Genomic DNA, 19,695 nt, shown 5'->3' with positions numbered 1-19,695 from the left:
GCCACTCTAGGACCTTGAAATGCTTCTTACGAAGCCACTCCTTCGTTGCCCGGGCGGTGTGTTTGGGATCATTGTCATGCTGAAAGAACCAGCAACGTTTCATCTTCAATGCCATTGCTGATGGAAGGAGGTTTTCACTCAAAATCTCACGATACATGGCCCCATTCATTCTTTCCTTTACACGGATCAGTCGTCCTGGTCCCTTGGCAGAAAACAGCCCCAAAGCATGATGTTTCCACCCCCATGCTTCACAGTAGGTATGGTGTTCTTTGGATGCAACTCAGCATTTTTTGTCCTCCAAACACAACGAGTTGAGTTTTTACCAAAAAGTTATATTTTGGTTTCATCTGACCATATGACATACTCCCAATCTTCTTCTGGATCATCCAAATGCTCTCTAGCAAACTTCAGACGGGCCTGGACATGTACCGACTTAAGCAGGGGGACACGTCTGGCAAGGCAGGATTTGAGTCCCTGGCGGCGTAGTGTGTTACTGATGGTAGGCTTTATTACTTTGGTCCCAGCTCTCTGCAGGTCATTCACTAGGTCCCCCCGTGTGGTTCTGGGATTTTTGCTCACCGTTCTTGTGATCATTTTGACCCCGCGGGGTGAGATCTTGCGTGGAGCCCCAGATCGAGGGAGATTATCAGTGGTCTTGTATGTCTTCCATTTCCTAATAATTGCTCCCACATTTGATTTCTTCAAACCAAGCTGCTTACCTATTGCAGATTCAGTCTTCCCAGCCTGGTGCAGGTCTACAATTTTGTTTCTGGTGTCCTTTGACAGCAGGTCTGTGAGAGCCAGAAATCTTGCTTGTTTGTAGGTGACCAAATACGTATTATCCACCATAATTTGAAAATAAATTCATTAAAAATCCTACAATGTGATTTTCTGGAGAAAAAAAATGTCTCATTTTGTCTGTCATAGTTGAAGTGTACATATGATGAAAATTACAGGCCTCTCATCTTTTTAAGTGGGAGAACTTGCACAATTGTTGGCTGACTAAATACTTTTTTTGCCCCACTGTATGTCTGTCAAAAAAGGTATTATCAAAATTGTAAGCCTACTTTGTCGAACAAGGGTACACAAGCTTTAAAAGTGGAACGTCAACCTGATTGAGGTCTTTTGCGTCATCTCCCCAAGGAACACTTGCCTCACAGGACTCTTCTCTTTCTTGAAAGGGCTTCGGCTCCTGGAACGTCTTCGGCTGAAAGAAAGGGTTCCATTAGCATCTAATTGAGTTGCTTCATCACATTCACACACACACAGCACAAAACTACCTACACAAACAACAGAAAAATTGTGAAATAGAAACCTTAGCTTGATGACAGGTGGGGTGCCAATCTTCCCTCTGGAAACACCATTACATTTCGGCCCAGAGCTGCGATTGAAAACAAGGTTAATCTCAGTCCGCGTTAATTCTCCTCCCTCAGAGACACAATCTGTGTGCCACTGATCCAGTCTTTGAACCGTCCAGATATTTTCCAACCTTTTATTTTATCAGCACAAAATATGCAATGCTCTTGTAGTGAGATGTGCAATGACAAGTTTTGACAACGGTGGAAAGCAATAGCCAATGAGAGCTCACCAGATAAGAAGCCAGTGTCACGTTGATGTTGTATTGCATTACCTAGAATGAATTCTATTTCAATTACTCGTTAGGTCTCTCAATTATGGGTAGCGTCCGCTTTTAGGAGCGGAGTCCATGAATATCCAATCACACATCTCTCGTAGAGAGACAGGAGCAACGGCCAATAGTGGACCACTCCACTTCACATTAGGGTCCGTAGTCTGCTCCCAGCTTCCATTCTTTTTGGCTTCCTTACATATATGATTAAGAGCCTCTATTCTCTTCAGCTACTGACTAGGACCTCTGCTCTACTACTTACCTGTTCACAGGTGGACCCTCAAGGACTCCACCGCAAAGCGTAGGATAGGAATGTAGGAATGTAGTGGAGTAGAAGTACGTTGTCAAAAATATAAATGGTAAAGTAAAGATACAAAAAAAAACTACTTAACTTCTTATGGCTGGGGGGCAGTAATGAGTAGCTTGGATGAATAAGGTGCCCAGAGTAAACTGCCTGCTCCTAAGTCCCAGTTGCTAATATATGCATATTATTATTATTATTATTATTATATTTGGATAGAAAACACTCTGAAGTTTCTAAAACTTTTTGAATGATGTCTGTGAGTAAAACAGAACTCATATAGCAGGCAAAAACCTAAAAAATAATCCAACCAGGAAGTGGGAAATCTGAGGTTCTTCGATTTTCAACTCAGCCCCTATCAAAGATACAGTGGGGTATTGGTCATCTTGCACTTCCTAAGGCTTCTACTAGATGTCAACCGTCTTTAGAAACTTGTTTGATGCTTCTACTGGGAAGTGGGGCCGAATGAGAGCTGAATGAGTCAGAGGTCTGGCAGCAGTCACGCGCTGGTCACACGCATTTCACGTGAGAGGTATCTCCCGTTCCTTTGCTTTTCTGAAGACAAAGGAATTCTCCGATTGGAATATTATTGAAGATTTATGTTGAAAACATCCTAAAGATTGATTCCATACATCGTTTGACAAGTTTCTACAGTCTGTAACAGAACTTTTTGACATTTTGTCTGCAACTAGTGAATGCGCTTTGTGAGTTTTGATTTGTTTACCAAACACACTAACAAAAGTAGCTATTTGGACATAAATGGACCTAATCGAACAAATCAAACATTTATTGTGGAACTGGGATTCCTGGGAGTGCATTCTGATGAAGATCATCAAAGGTAAGTGAATATCTATAATGTTATTTCTGACTTCTGTTGACTCCAAAATGGCAGGTATATGAGTTCTCTGACCACCATTCTCAGATTATAGCATGATTTGCTTTTTAAAATCTGACACAACGGTTGCATTAAGGAGAAGTATATATTTAATTCCATGTATAATACTTGTATTTTCATCAACATTTATGATGAGTATTTCTGTAAATTGATGTAGCTCTCTGCAAATTGACCAGATGTTTTTGGAACTACTGAACATAACGCGCCCAATGTATACTGAGATTTTTTTTTTATAAATATGAACTTTACCGAACAAAACATACATTTATTGTGTAACATGAAGACCTATGAGTGTCATCTGAAGAAGATCATCAAAGGTTAGTGATTAATTCTCTCTCTATTTTTGCTTTTTGTGACTCCACTCTTTGGCTGGAACTCTTTGGCTCTTCGTTTGTGGTGCTTTCGCTGTAAAGCCTATTTGAAATCGGACACTGTGGTGCGACTAACAACAAGATAACCTTTAAAATGGTATAAGATACATGTATGTTTGAGGAATTTTAATTATGAGATTTGTTGTTTTGAATTTGGCGCCCACTGGCTGTTGTCATATCGATCCCGTTAATGGGATTTCAGCCCTAAGAAGTTGATACGTAGTATTTTAAAGTATTTCATCTTAAGCACTTTACACCACTGCTAGCCTACAGAGCAACTCCACCTTGCGGTGCTCTCCGGCTTACTGGGTGCCATTAACCTCTCCACAGAGTCATTGCTACCGCTTAACCTTGCCAGGATGACACAAGACAGGCACCTGAGCCCCAGCTCTACCCCCTGTTGCTCTCGCATCTCAGAGAAAGAGCAATCTCTATGCTTTGCCTGTTTAGGACACAAGCATACTCAAGAAACAGTCGACTACCCAGAGTCGTGTCGAAGGTGTCGAAGGTTAGCAAGAGACTCAAAAAGATTGTTCCTGCTCTGTGCACCCCCGCCTCCGAGCCACCCCCCAGGATAGGGGACAAGCGCTCGTCTGTACAAAGCTGGGCAGAGGAGATGGATAACCTTAATTCTCTTCCCTCATTTAACGAAGACACAATCTTGTGAGAAGGGGAGATACGAGGCTCAAGCTAATAGCAGCTTCTCCAACTTTGAGCCCGAGGATGGAGCAAGTGAGGGGGAGCCCCCGCAACCTCCCTCCCAAGCACAGCACCTGTCCCCAGGCACCTAGCCAAGGGCACAGACGGTAACAAGGTTGCCAATCCCTCCCAGGTTACACGCTCATCGACATCTGCAAGCAAGCCGCGGCCAATCTCGGCATCGAGTGGTCCAATGTCCCGCCGGACGGAGAACGGAAAAGCCAACTTTTAATACCCAGGCGAAGTCCCAGAACCAGGGCAGACACAGACACAAACAGTCCTTTGCTGCTATCACAGTGAAATTCTGACCTCTCAAGCCCCATGGTAGGCTGGAGGACTGGAAAGCCTAGGAGTAGCACCCTAGCCTATAAGAGGCAGTTCACAAAGAACTCCATGCTCTTTGCCCTACCCTCTCTCCAGTTCAGCATAGACATCTCTCTAGGTAGAACGGGTTGATAAGGAAGAATTCCTCTACGTTTGTTATACCTATCCACTATACAGCAGCTCTTTGTTTTTGACCTCACTACACAGTGGTAGGGTTGGCAGTTGCACTTTTTTTCAAGCTTCCATTTCATTGGCATTATTCTCAGCTATCTGCAATACACTTTGTGACTGACAGGCGACTGTCCCATCAATAGATCGCTAGATGGTGCATATTGTTCATTCTAGCAGGATAGGGCTCTGCAGACTATTTTCTGACTAGCGATTTGAAAAGCCTAAAAAGTAACCGGCTAAAAATGACTAGTCTGCTGTATAGCCGACAGACGGCGCTGGTAGAAAACACTGCATGCCAACAGAAGGCATTCTTGCCTCAGGCATACAACAGTCTCAGCACCTACACACCCCACTAGCTGGGGAAGATTTTCCGCGCATGCATAGTCTCCCCATGAATGGTATACTTGGTTGCTTGGGGACCATAGAATTCAGCTTCATACCCTTACGAGTTTGTTTACTTACGGTTCCGTGGGACTTTGGCAACCCGGCTCCATTGCTAAAGGATTGCACTGCGAGCGCCAGGGAACACAGTAGTTTTCACACTACCTCTCAGTTCCCAGAGAAAGGGTTATGCAACCATCTGAGTTAAGCAAGCATTGTTAAGAAGCAGTGCGTCTTGGCGGGGTCGTGCTTCGGAGGATGCACGGCTCCTGACCGAGCCCGTACGGGAGTTGCAGTGATGGGACAAAACTGTAACTACCAATTGGATATCACAAAAAATAAATAATAATATATATATATTTTTAAAAGGTATTGGCTAGATATTTCAACTCTGCATGACAAGAGCAAATGTCTGACTGAATGTTTACAATTACATATTTGTTTTCGCGAGACAGCGCAGTGTCAAGAATCCTCATGACCAAGGGTGTGGGGCGGCCGGTAGCCTGGTGGGTAAGAGCGTTGTGCCAGTAACCAAAAGGTTGATGGATAGAATCCCAGAGCTGACAAGGTAAAAATCTGTGATTCTGCCCCTTAGCGCCATGGATGTCAATTAAGGCAGCCCCGAACACCTCTCTGATTCAGAGGGGTTGGGTTATATGTGGAAGACACATGAGTTGAATGCATTCAGTTTTACAACTGACTAGGCATCCCCCTTCCTCCGATCTGTGCCACATTGTTTAGTGTGCGCACCACTACGTTGACAGGACAAAAAACTACAGGAAAGATAGTTTAATGTGAGAGGCGACGAGATGTTAGGATTTTGAAAGTCATATAGTGTACACCCGGCAAGGATAAATGGATTTTCCCCATATTTGTCTCAACCATTGACGAAAAGCTATCCCTTTCTGGTCAATTTAAAATCAAGCTGAATGTGAATGAGACTCCCATTTCCCTGTTCAATTGTATTGCTCGCATACACTTATTTGGCAGATGTTATTGCGGGTGTTGCAAAATGCTTGTGTTCCTTGCAGTAAGTGTAATAATATCTAACAATACACACACATCTAAAAATGTTAAGAATGGAAGAAAAAAAATAGAAATATTAGGACGAGGAATGTCCGAGTCCGGAGTTCAGTACCAGTCAAACGTTTGGTCACACCTACTCATTCAAGGGTTTTTCTTTATTTTTACTATGTTCTACTATGTAGAATAATAATGAAGACATCAAAACTATGAAATAACACATATGGAATCATGTAGTAACCAAAAAAAAAAGTGTTAAACAAATCAAAATACATTTTATATTTGAGTTTCTTCAAAGTAGCCACCCTTTGCCATGATGACAGCTTTGCACACTTTTGACATTCTCGAAACCAGCTTCATGAGGTAGTCCCCAGGAATGCATTTCAATTAACAGGTGTGCCTTCGAGTCCGACGAGAAGGCTATACTGCTCTCCTGGGAACAGGCCCAAATCTCTGTCATTTGCGTGAAGAAAAGACGAAGGAAAAGAGGACGCAGATTGGGCTGCCTTCTGAGAATCCGCCGCGAGCGAGTAAACTCCCACTGCCATCCGTCCTACTTGCTAACATGCAATCATTGGAAAATAAAATTGATGACCTACGATTACAATTATCCTACCAACGGGACATTAAGAACTGTAATATCTTAGGTTTCACCGAGACGTTGCTGAATGACAACACAGATCATATAGAACTGGCGGGATTTTCCATGCACCGGCAGAACAGAGGAGCTACAGTTGAAGTCGGAAGTTTACATACACTCAGGTTGTTGTCATTAAAACTCGTTTTTCAACCACTCCACAAATTTCTTGTTAACAAACTATAGTTTTGGCAAGTCGGTTAGGACATCTACTTCGTGCATGACACAAGTAATTTTCCCAACAATTGTTTACATATAGATTATTTCACTTATAATTCACTGTATCACAATTCCAGTGGGTCAGAAGCTTACATACACTAAGTTGACTGTGCCTTTAAACAGCTTGGAAAATTCCAGAATATGATGTCACGGCTTTAGAAGCTTCTGATAGGCTAATTGACATCATTTGAGTCAATTGGAGCTGTGGATGTATTTTAAGGCCTACCTTCAAACTCAGTGTCTCTTTGCTTGACATCATGGGAAAATCAAAAGAAATCAGCCAAGACCTCAGGTAAAACAATTGTAGACCTCCACAAGTCTGGTTCATCCTTGGGAGCAATTTACAAAACGCCTGAAGGTACCACGTTCATCTGTACAAGCAATAGTACACAAGTATAAACACCATAGGACCACGCAGCTGTCATACCGCTCAGGAAGGAGCTGATGAAACAAAAATAGAACTGTTTGGCCATAATGACCATCGTTATGTTTTCGGTGGAAAAGGGGGAGGCTTGCAAACCGAAAAACACCATCCCAACCGTGAAGCACGGGGGTGGCAGCATCATGGTGTGGTATATTGAAGCATCAGTCAGGAAGTTAAAGATTGGTCGCAAATGGGTCTTCCAAATGGACAATGACCCCAAGCATACCTCCAAAGTTGTGGCAAAATGGCTTAAGGACAACAAAGTCAAGGTATTGGAGTGGACATCACAAAGCTCTGACCTCAATCCCGTATACATTTTGTGGGCAGAACTGAAAAATCGTGTGCGGGCAAGGAGGCCTACAATCCTGACTCAGTTACACCAGCTCTGTCAGGAGGAATGGGCCAAATTTCACCCAACTTATTGTGGGAAGCTTGTGGAAAGCTACCCGAAACGTTTGACCCAAGTTAAACAATTTAAAGGCAATGCTACCAAATACCAAATCTGACCATAATTCTATCCTCCTGACTCCTGCTTACAAGCAAAAACTAAAGCAGGAAGTATAGGAGTCGCTCAATGCGGAAGTGGTCAGATGACGTGGATGCTACACTACAGGACTGTTTTGCTAGCACAGACTGGAATATGTTCCGGGATTCATCCAATGGCATTGAGAAGTATACCACCTCTGTCATCGGCTTCATCAATAAGTGCATCGACAACATCGTCCCCACAGAAACCGTACGCATTTGTATTTATTATGGATCCCCATTAGCTTCTGCTTTCTTCCTGGGGTCCAGCAAAATTAAGGCAGTTTATACAATACGTACATATCCCAAACAGCAGCCATGGATTGCAGGCAACATCCACAGCTTTCAAGGAGCGAGACACTAATCTGGACGCTTATAAGAAATCCCTCTATGCCCTCAGATGAACCATCAAACAAGCAGAGTCAATGAAGGATTAAGATTGAATCCTACTACACCGGCTCCGAAGCTCGTTGGATGTGGCAGGGCTTGAAAACTATTACGGAAAACAAAGGGAAACCCAGATGCGAGCTGCCCAGTGACGCAAGCCTACTAGATGAGGTAAATGCCTTCTATGCTAGCTTCGGGTCTAGCAACACTGAAGCATGCACGAGAGCACCAGCTGCTCTGGATGACCGTGTGAGAACGCTCTCGGTAGCCGATGTGAGCAAGACCTTTAAACAGGTCAACATTCACAAAGCCGCTGGGCCAGATGGATTACCAGGATGTGTACTCAAAGCATGAGTGGACCTACTGGCAAGTGTCTTTACTGACAACCTATCTGAGTCTGTAATACCTACATTTTTAAAGCAGATCACCATAGTCCCTGTGCCCATGGAAGCGAAGGTAACCTACCTAAATGATTACCGCCCTGTAGCACTCACGGTCGGTAGCCATGAAGTGCTTTGAAAGGCTGAAAATGGCTCACATCAACACCATCCTCCCGGATACCCTAGACCCACTCCAATTGGCATACTGCCCCAAAAGATCCACAGATGACGCAATCTCAATCACACTGCCCTTTCCCACCTGGACAAAAGGAACACCCATGTGAGAATGATGTTCATCTGGGGTGGCAGGTAGCCTAGGTGGTTAGAGCGTTGGGCCAGTAACTGAAAGGTTGCTGGATCGAATCTCCAAGCTGAAAAGGTAAAAATATGTTGTTTTGCCCCTGAACAAGGTAGTTAACCCACTGTTCCCCGGTAGGCTGTCATTGTAAATAATAATTTGTTAACGGACTTGCCTAGCTAAATAAAATCAATGAATGACTACAGCTCAGCGTTCAACACTCCCTCTGCAACTGGATCCTGGACTTCTTGACGGGCCGCCCCAAGGTGGTAAGGCACGTCTGCCATGCTTACCCTCAACACTGGGGCACCTCAGGGGTGTGTACTTAGTACTCTAAGTACAGACTTAGAGACACAAATTAGTCGAGATGAAGATGACAACTAGCAGCAATCAGCCAGCCAACAGTGTCTTCTATTCCACGTCACAAATATACCAATTTGATTTGCCCTAAGGGTCTAAACACTGGACTGAAAAAAAAAAATCACCATAGACCCCACCAACCAGGGATTCTGTCGTGATAGAATGTGCAGACTGTGAAGGTGATCGTGATGAATTTGAGGTGTGTTTCCACTTCCTCCAGGCTGCAGGAGTGCTCCAGGGGAGATGTGGCATTTGATAGAAATGTGAGGATGGTTCTTCTAGCCCACGAACTTGGACTTGGTTATGCAGCTCAAGAAAATAAGTCCTAGGGATTCCTTCCTTGCATCTCAGCTCATAGAGACATGACAGGAGAATGACAGGTAAATAAAAAGGGAGAGTAGGTCATTATTGTCAGGTGACTTGCTGTGTATAAATAATATTTATTTCCTTGCTCCAGCAAATGTATTCAAAGTTAATAAAACAGAGTGATAGGAAAACATAACTATACAATGAGACTGTCACATAGGCCTACAGTGTCATAGGGCTGAGAGAGAAATGAGTTTTAAATAAAGTAACTACATGCAGATATGTTAATATTTACAATGGGTAACATGCTGATATTTAGTCCTGCAGTTATGACTAATGTCGACAGACATAAGTCCCCCCCCCACACTTTAGTTGCAGATATTCAGAGAGGGCTACAGTCAATGGAGAGTGCTGCAAAGATAATTAGAAGAGCATATGCAGATATAGACCCAGACATAGCAGAGTTGCTGAAGGAAGATGAGGATGCCATCAAAGACATTCATGTATCCTTTGATGGCACTTGGCACAAGAGAGGATTCACTTTCAACAACAGGACAGTTGTGAGCATTGGTGCTGGTACCAGAGAGCCATAGAAATGAAGATCCACCCTGTCACAAAAACCTTGGAGAGTATAATTTAAAAAATGTGAGAGGTTGCACAGAAAATGGTAACTGTTTATCATAGAATGTCAAATGATAACCTCAAAAGAATGTAGCACGGAGGAACCCAGAATGCAAATGACTGTCTGAACTCTGTAATATGGTCACGATACCCCAAAACTGTCTTCATGGGCAAAAGCCGCATTGACGGAGCAACCACTATGGCAGTAGCCACGTTCAATGTTGAAGCCACTGCTATATCAAATGTGATGAACAAATTGTGGCTTGACAGCACTTTGGTGACACTGGAAGCAATCAGAGAGGAGTTGTGAGAGCTGATGCTGCTTCAATGGAGAGTGCCAAGCGTAAGCGCAGGTCCCATGACACAGTCAAGAAAAATAAAGGGGCACCAGCAACAACTCAAAGAGGGCCTTACATATGGGGCAGGCATTGCTGATTAATGTTCTGCACATTTCAACAGCCATACAAAGTCATTGTATGTGATAAATTGAGCAAAGTGATATGAGAATTGTCCCAAAACTGCATACTTGCCCAACAGACCAGTATTCAAAGCATATGCTCTATTGCTTGAAACAGTTTAGAAGTGATATATAAATGAGAGTTGAATTAAATGTGACAAATTGTCATATTTATGGAAAGTACATTTTAATTGCATTACCCTATCGAATGAATGAATGCAATTGTATTTTCGTGTCAAATCGCCAACCCATCCTTTATGGGATTAATTGACACAAACAAACATTACAATAACTCACTATCGTAATTAAATGATCATTCTTCCAGCGTTCTCTGCATTGCACATCACATAAAGAGTGATGAAATTATAAGTAAATCAATACATAATAGTGAATAAGGTTATCTAAACAATAATTACATCCCTAGAGCAGCAAAACTCTTTAAATCGGCCATTTTCTCAAAATGACATGTTCAATTTATTTTTCTCAGTCTTCAATGGACGTACATTCACATTATTCCACAGGTTGTTAGGTCTTGTAGTCAGATTTTTACAGAGGCAATTTTTTTAATAGATCTTGTCGTTTTGTCATTTTATGTGGAAATATATACAAAATATGCATCCGCCTTACATACAAAATTCCATGAAATGTCAATATTTTGATAAATTGATCTGTAAAAGTCTGACCATTGAGAGTCTGATCACAATAAAAACAAGAAACGTTCTGCCTTGAAGCAATGTGTTGAGAAACAGATTCTCATAATATGCAAAGTAGCACATATGAGGGTTTGCCTCATTTGCATATTTAAAATACATAAATAAAATGTGTAGTACAATAACATCTTGTATTTATGTATTCTTACAACTGGTAAAGTTTCAGTCTGATGAGAGTAAAAAATAAATTTTAAAAAATCCCTATTACCCTGTGGAATTTCTTTCCTTCTTAATGCATTTGAGTCAATCAGTTGTGTTGTGACAAGGTAGGGGTGGTATACAGAAGATCGCACTATTTGGTAAAAGACCACGTCCATATTATGACAAGAACAGCTCAAATAAGCAAAGAGAAATGACAGTGCGTCATTACTTTAAGACATGAAGGTCAGTCAATGCGGATAATTTCAAGAACTTTGAAGGTTTCTTCAAGGTGCAGTCTCAAAAACCATCAAGGTCTATGATGAAACTGGCTCTCATGAGGAGCACCACGGGAATGGAAGACCCAGAGTTACCTCTGGTGCAGAGGTTAAGTTCATTACAGTTACCTGCCTCAGAAATTGCAGCCCAAATAAACGTTTCACAGAGTTCAAGTAACAGACACATCTCAACATCAACTGTTCAGAGGAGACTGTGTGAATCAGGCGTTCATGGTCGAATTGCTGAAAAGAACCCACTACTAAAGGAAACCAATAAGAAGAGAAGAAGAAAATACTTGCTTGGACCAAGAAACACAAGCAATGGACATTAGACCGGTGGAAATGTGTCCTTTGGTCTGATACGTCCAAATTTTAGATTTTTGGTTCCAACCACCGTGTCTTTGTGAGACACAGAGTAGGTGGTTCCCACCGTGAAGCATGGAGGAAGAGGAGTGATGGTGTGGGGATGCTTTGCTGGTGACACAGTCTGTGATAGAATTCAAGGCACACTGATGAAACTGGCTCTCATGAGGACCGCCACAGGAAAGGAAGTCCCAGAGTTACCTCTGCCGCAGAGGATATGTGTGATGGTGCTTTGCTTGTGATACTGTCTGTGATTTATTTAGAATTCAAGGCACACTTAACCAGCATGGCTACCACAGCATTCTGCAGCGATACGCTGCATCTGGCTTGAGCTTACTGGGATTACAATTCGTTTTTCAACAGGCCAATGACCCAGCACACCTCCAGGCTGTGTAAGGGCTATTTGACCAAGAAGGAGCTTAATGGAGTACTGCATCAGATGACCTGACCTCCACAATCACCTGACCTCAACCCAATTGAGATGGTTTGGGATGAGTTTGGACTACAGAGTGAAGGAAAAGCAGCCAACAAGTGCTCAGCATATGTGGGAACTTGGAAAAGCATTCCAGGTGAAGCTGGTTGAGAGAATGCCAAGAGTGTGCAAAGCTGTGAAGGCAAAGGGTGGCTACTTTGAAGAATCTCAAATATAAATAGACTTTAGGTTACTACATGATTCCATATGTGTTATTTCATAGGTTTGATGTCTTCACTATTATTCTACAATGTAGAAAATATGAAAAATAAAGAAAAACCCTTGAATGAGATTCATACTCCAGACTTGGGCATTCCTCATCCTAACATTTATATATTTTTTTATTTCATGCTTAACATTTTTAGATGTGTGTATTGTTAGATATTACTGCACTGTTGAAGCTAGGAACACAAGCATTTTGCTACACCCGCAATAACATCTGCCAAATAAGTTTATGCTAGCAATAAAATTGTACAAGGTAATGTGAGTTTCATTCACATTCAGCTTGATTTTAAATTGATCAGAAAGGCATAGCTTTCCATCAATGGCTGAGACAAAGATGGAGAAAATCCATCCCTTGAATGAGTAGGTGTTCTAAAACTTTTGACTGGTACAATATATATATATATACACACATTAGTGTTGAAGTCTGAAGTTTACATACACCTTAACCAAATACATTTAAACTCAGTTATTCACAATTCCTGATATTTAATACTTGTAAAAATCCCTTGTCTAGGTCAGTTAGGATCACCACATTTTTTTAAAGAATGTTTAATGTCAGGATAATAGTAGAGAGAATGACTTATTTCAGCTTTTATTTCTTTCATCACATTCCCAGTGGAATCAGAAGTTGACATACACTCAATTAGTATTTGGTAGCATTGCCTATAAATTGTTTAACTTGAGTCAAATGTGTTGGGTAGCCTTCCACAAGCTTCCCGCAATAAGTTGGGTGAATTTTGGCCTATTCCTCTTGACAGAGCTGGTGTAACTGAATCAGGTTTGTAGGCCTCCTTGCTCACACACGCTTTTTCAGTTCGCCCAAAAACTTTTCTATGGGATTGCGGTCAAGGGCTTTGTGATGTCCACTCCAATACCTTGACTTTGTTGTCCTTAAGCCATTTTGCCACAACTTTGGAGGTATGCTTGGGGTCATTGTCCATTTGGAAGACCCATTTGTGAACAAGCTTTAGCTTCCTGACTGATGTCTTGAGATGTTGCTTCAATATATCCAAGTACTTTTCCTCCCTCATCATGCCATCTATTTTGTGAAGTGCACCAGTCCCCCCTGCAGCAAAACACCTCCACAACATGATGCTGCCACCCCCGTGCTTCACGGTTGGGATGGTGTCCTTCGGCTTGCAAGCCTCCCCCTTCTTCCTCCAAACATAACAATGGTCATTATGGCCAACAATCTTATTTTTGTTTCATCAGACCAGAGTACATTTCTCCAAAAAGTACAATCTTTGTCCCAATGTGCAGTTGCAAACTGTAGTCTGGCTTTTTTATGGCGGTTTTGGAGCTGTGGCTTCTTCCTTGCTGAGGGGTCTTTCCGGTTAGGTCAATATAGGACTTGTTTTACTGTGGATATAGATACTTTTGTACCCGTTTCCTCCAACATCACAAGGTCTGCTGTTGTTCTGGGAAAGAGCTGCACTTTCGCACCAAAGCACGTTCATCTCTAGGAGACAGAACGTGACTCCTTCCTGAGCGGTATGTCGGCTGCGTGGTCCCATGGTGTTTATACTTGCGTACTATTGTTTTTACAGATTAACATGGTACCTTCAGGCATTTGGTAATTGCTCCCAAGGATGAACCAGACTTGTGGAGGTTTACAATTTTTTTCTGATTTCTTTTGACTTTACCGTGATGTCAAGCAAAGAGGCACTGAGTTTGAAGGTTGGCCTTGAAATACATCCACAGGTACCCCTCCAATTGACTCAAATGATGTCAATTAGCCTATCAGAAGCTTCTAAAGCCACAACGTAATTTTCTGGAATTTTCCAATCTGTTTAAAGGCACAGTCAACTTAGTGAATGTAAACTTCCGACTTCAACTGTGTATGTATGCATGTCTGCATGTATGTAAAGTGGGGCAAAAAAGTATTTAGTCAGCCACCAATTGTGCAAGTTCTCCCACTTAAAAAGATGAGAGGCCTGTAATTTTCATCATAGGCACACTTCAACTATGACAGACAAAATGAGAAGGAAAAAAAATCCAGAAAATCACATTGTAGGATTTTTTATGAATTTATTTGCAAATTATGGTGGAAAATAAAATTTTGTTATTGACCAAATACTTATCTTAATACTTTGTTATATACCCTTTGTTGGCAATGACAGAGGTCAAACGTTTTCTGTAAGTCTTCACAAGGTTTTCACACACTGTTGCTGGTATTTTGGCACATTCCTCCATGCAGATCTCCTCTAGAGCAGTGATGTTTTGGGGCTGTTGCTGGGTAACACGGACTTTCAACTCCCTCCAAAGATTTTCTATGGGGTAGAGATCTGGAGACTGGCTAGGCCACTCCAGGACCTTGAAATGCTTCTAACGAAGCCACTTCTTCGTTGCCTGGGTGGTGTGTTTGGGATCATTGTGATGCTGAAAGACACAGCCACGTTTCATCTTCAATGCCCTTGCTGATGGAAGGAGGTTTTCACTCAAAATCTCACAATACATGGCCCCATTCATTCTTTCCTTTACACGGATCAGTCGTCCTGGTCCCTTTGCAGAAAAAAAGCCACAAAGCATGATGTTTCCACCCCCATGCTTCACAGTAGGTATGGTGTTCTCCAAACACGACGAGTTGAGTTTTTACCAAAAAGTTATATTTTGGTTTCATCTGACATTCTCCCAATCTTCTTCTGGATCATCCAAATGCTCTCTAGCAAACTTCAGATGGGCCTGGACATGTACTGGCTTAAGGAGGGGGACACGTCTGGCACTGCAGGATTTGAGTCCCTGGCGGCATAGTGTGTTACTGATGGTAGGCTTTGTTACTTTGGTCCCAGCTCTCTGTAGGTCATTCACTAGGTCCCCCCGTGTGGTTCTGGGATTTTTGCTCACCATTCTTGTGATCATTTTGACCCCAAGGGGTGAGATCTTGCGTGGAGCCCCAGATCGAGGGAGATTATCAGTGGTCTTGTATGTCTTCCATTTCCTAATAATTGCTCCCACAGTTGATTTCTTCAAACCAAGCTGCTTACCTATTGCAGATTCAGTCTTCCCAGCCTGGTGCAGGTCTACAATTTTGTTTCTGGTGTCCTTTGACAGCTCTTTGGTCTTGGCCATAGTGGACTGTGACTGTTTGAGGTTGTGGACAGGTGTCTTTTATAATAACAAGTTCAAACAGGTGCCATTAATACAGGTAACGAGTGGAGGACCGAGGAACCTCTTAAAGAAGAAGTTACAGGTCTGCGAGAGCCAGAAATCTTGCTTGTTTGTAGATGACCAAATACTTATTTTCCACCATAATTTGCAAATGAATTCATTAAAAATCCTACAATGAGATTTTCTGGATTTTTTTTCTCTCATTTTGTCTGTCATAGTTGAAGTGTACCTATGATGAAAATTACTGGCCTCTCATCTTTTTAAGTGGGATAACTTGCACAATTGGTGGCTGACTAAATACTTTTTGCCCCACTGTATATATATATATATAAAGACAACATGGATAGAATATGTAGTGTATCTGAAGAATAGTATATGTACAGCAATAGTTAAATAGGAGGCCTCGACTAGAATACAGTATATACATGAAGTTGGTAAAACAGAATGTAAACATTATTAAAGTGACCAGTGTTCCATGACTATGGTACATAGGGCAGCAGCCTCTAAAACTAGGGTGATGCAGAATGAAGGGAAATACTGACACCAGATGAGGCATGCATACATACAAGGTGGTCTTGTGGTCCCTGTAGCGGCCGCTGCGCTCTCTGCTCCGGCGCCTCTCCCTGCTGCGGCTCCGCTTTCGTTCGTGGCTGCGGCTCTGCTTGTGGTCATGGCTCTTCTTGTGATCCCGGCTTTTGCTTCTCTTCCTGTCTCTGCTTCGACTCCTGCTATTTTTTTTCCTGAGGAAAGAGAATGACTCAATGTGAGGCAGTGAATAAGTAAAGATCAATAAACATTTTAGAACAATTGTCAAAATAATAAATAGATTTGGGTGAGCATTGCTTGTTACTACACCATGTCTGTTTCACTTACTTCTTGCTGCGTTCCTTGTGCCCATTTGGACTACTGTGCTTGATCTCATCCTAAGCAGGGTCGATAGAAGAACAGCATGAGGACGAAGAGGCAACATTTGAAGTTGTCAGGATAAACGGGGGGTGGGAACAAGAGAAAATATAATAATTGTTAAAAAAAGTATTCATGCTAAAGTTTACATGGGGACTGAGATCTACAGTTAGGGGCTTTTAAATAGTGTCTATTCACTTGTTCTCTCTCTCTCTCCAATCATACTGTCGATGAGACATTTAGCATCTAGTCAAGTTCTATGAGTAATTATCCATGTCTAAAGTCATATCTCTGGTGCATTTTTCTTAAGCAGCCCCATCCAGATCAGTTCCAAGGCTATTCTTTGCCTAAGACCAATGTGGCCATGCTAGCAACCCAAAACTGATCGATTTCCAGTGTGGGGGGGGGTGCCATTCCAGTGGTCTTCACCAATTTTCGTTCGTGGACTGTAAGAGCTCGATGCCACCTCTGTCACACATCTCGCCCTGAAGCAAACAGGGATTCACACTGCTTAGTAATATCAACTACCAAGGAAAGTCATGATTAAATATAAGATGAGGTATATGAAACTCCCTAGTTGGTACTGTCGCCAGCAGCATAGAAGAGTTCCATGTTTCCTACTGTTTGTACTCTATTAAATATAGGCCTTACATCAAAGTGTGGCAAATATAATGGACTTATGAATAAATAAACATCTACTCCTCGTGAATGAGCATGCAAAAAAATTACATTCTGGTCAATCATGGAGAAAAAGCAATTTTCAGTTATACAGGTTATGTAAAATGTATAACTTGTTGGTGAATGCAGTGTAACAACAAAATCCACACTTCCTTCCTCACTAGAATGAGAAATGAGAGTGAACATTGTGAACTAACATACCTGCGTCCTGTACTTAACCATACACATCTCATGTATTGAAAGTAAAGGACATGCAATCATGTTTTCAATAATGTGTCAGCTTACCAAACCTTTATCATTACAGAGACCGATTTCACTATATCGGTCTTAAATCAATAGCAGGGTAAAGTCAATCATGTGGAACAACCACACCATGCATACAGATATTTGAATACTGTCTCCATGGTATGTCTTTTAAATTAAAGGAACTGGCTTCTCGACCAGGCCCGATGGGCATTTGTGTTTTTCTAATCGAGCTGGCTAAAGTTCTGCAGTTTATCACAAAGCAGAAAGGCTGTATGTGAGGTGAAACAGTCAGAAGGTTTGGCCTACAATCGTCTGCCATGTAGGCTAAAATATGGAATCTATTCTGAACACTTCTCTACTTTTTGACAAACTTCACAGATATGTGACAGACATTGTTTGACAGCTGTCAAACTCTTGGTTAACACCCATATGCTCAGAAGATGGTTTAGGCATTTGTTGACAGGTTCGGCATAGTCCATGCACAAAACATTAGCCCAGTTGTTGAGATAAAGGAGAATGCCAACTAGGCCTGATCAAGAACCCAGTCCCTCAATTAAATGTTATTGTGCATCCACTGCATTCGCCTTGTAGACTGGCCATTCAATGACCACAATTATGTTACCAAGGGGACCACAGTACAGCAATACATTGGGCAATTACTACCTTCATTTTTTGACAGATCACACTGGAATTCATGGAAGTAGAGGTGAGATATCGTTAGGCAAGTCTACAAAAAGAGATAGATGGGCATTTATTCATAGTCTGAAAAGGAACTGCAGCATCACATCAGAAACACACATAGAATAGGCTAGAAATGTTGGGTCTGGGGCAAAGAAGTGACATAGACCACCACAGTATTTACAATAAAGTGCATTACAATCACAAACAATACCTTAGGCCAAAACCCACCTTTCGATATGGAGCCTCAAGCATTGCTTCTATGTCAAAGTCATCAGCCATGATGATTGAGCACTAGAGGGGAAGATAAACATAATTTAAACACGGTCATAATAAACGGCGTTAGTCTTACGAGAACCGTGGATTTTACACCCCGTTGATGCAAGTTTGTTTGCATTTATTGTACCACAACTTGCTGCCTAAGCTAACATTAGCTAGCCAACACATGCTGCTAACATAGTTAGTTAATTAGCGAACAGTTACGTTTCAGTTTACTCCACATAACATTACTAGTTAGTTAAATCCGACCGGCCTGTGTGTTTGACACACCGGCTGATCTTGGTTAGCTAAGGTTGTTCATTTGACCAAAGACCCTATTTGACTTGACCACGTTAGTTAGCTAGCACAGATGGACAGGGGAGGTAACAACTGTAGCAATCTATGACCACACACGTAGATAGTTACTGTACTAAGATACTGTATGCAAGTTAATTAACTAGTTATACAACGTGTTACGAAAGACAACGTTCAGATATACAAGTAGCGAACATTAACGTACCTGAAATTTGTGGAAAACGTTTCTGCTCAAACAAGACCAACTCGTGAGGGTTTCTTGTAGCTGGTTCTTGTTGCAACAAGCAAACAGTAGCTAGCAGGCCTCTCGTTTTGAAGCTACGAATATCTTTTCTTCCACGTTGCTAATACAAACTAACAATGGCTACATGTAACTGCAAAGGTACCTTTTTAAATCCCAAACCAGTATACACCGTGTAAACAGACAATAATATTTTTTTTTAAACACTGATGTGCTGAGAAATATGTATGAGTGCGAAACACTGTTGTTGCTTCTTTTTTCCCGTGCTCATCTAATGACGCATGCTATAAATAATCTGTGGTCGCGGTCCAGAGAAATTTCATCGCAGTCGTCTGCCAGATCTATGGTACAGTATGTATCAATACACTGTACTGAACCATTGATTGCTATGTTAAGACTCAATAGAGTACCACAGTATGAGTCATAATACCCATAAAACCTAGAGGTCAAACAAGGAAGTGGTTCCAATCGTTTTTCCACCATTCATTTTTCCCATAGGGGATTTTAGAAACACTTAAAATAAGGGCTGTGTTTCGTGTAGGTACGGTTACCCTGGCGAGACGTTTTGATAACCGTGTATATCTCTAAAATCGCGATATATTCGCCTGTATTTACCCCCCAAAAAATGTTTAACTGCTAATTAGATGCTAAATGTGGCTATCATGAAGAGCTACAA

General features: G+C 41.8%; 1 protein-coding gene across 4 annotated transcripts in view; it reads right to left on the bottom strand.

Moving 5' to 3' along the window:
- LOC112254122 (RNA-binding protein 39) overlaps positions 1-19,445 on the bottom strand; it is a 56,697-nt gene extending 37,252 nt beyond the window's left edge. The window contains exons 1-7 of one of the 4 annotated variants that reach the window (XM_024426374.2): positions 18,984-19,443; positions 18,437-18,499; positions 18,191-18,254; positions 16,574-16,623; positions 16,267-16,440; positions 1,316-1,381; positions 1,112-1,207 (exon numbers count right to left, since the gene is read on the bottom strand). In XM_024426374.2, coding sequence (XP_024282142.1) covers positions 1,112-1,207; positions 1,316-1,381; positions 16,267-16,440; positions 16,574-16,623; positions 18,191-18,223 — 419 coding nt within the window. In that variant the 5' untranslated portion in view covers positions 18,224-18,254; positions 18,437-18,499; positions 18,984-19,443. Of the gene's footprint in view, positions 1-1,111; positions 1,208-1,315; positions 1,382-16,266; positions 16,441-16,573; positions 16,624-18,190; positions 18,255-18,436; positions 18,500-18,983 lie in introns of all 4 variants that reach the window. The other 3 variants (XM_024426373.2, XM_024426375.2, XM_024426372.2) reach the window with 3 other exon arrangements.
- Between the last annotated feature and the right edge of the window lie 250 nt (positions 19,446-19,695).

Source organism: Oncorhynchus tshawytscha, linkage group LG07 (genome assembly GCF_018296145.1).
Source record: "Oncorhynchus tshawytscha isolate Ot180627B linkage group LG07, Otsh_v2.0, whole genome shotgun sequence".
NCBI classification, from domain to species: Eukaryota; Metazoa; Chordata; class Actinopteri; order Salmoniformes; family Salmonidae; genus Oncorhynchus; species Oncorhynchus tshawytscha.
Note: the sequence above shows the minus strand (reverse complement) of the source record. Positions and strands in the feature narration are given on the sequence as shown.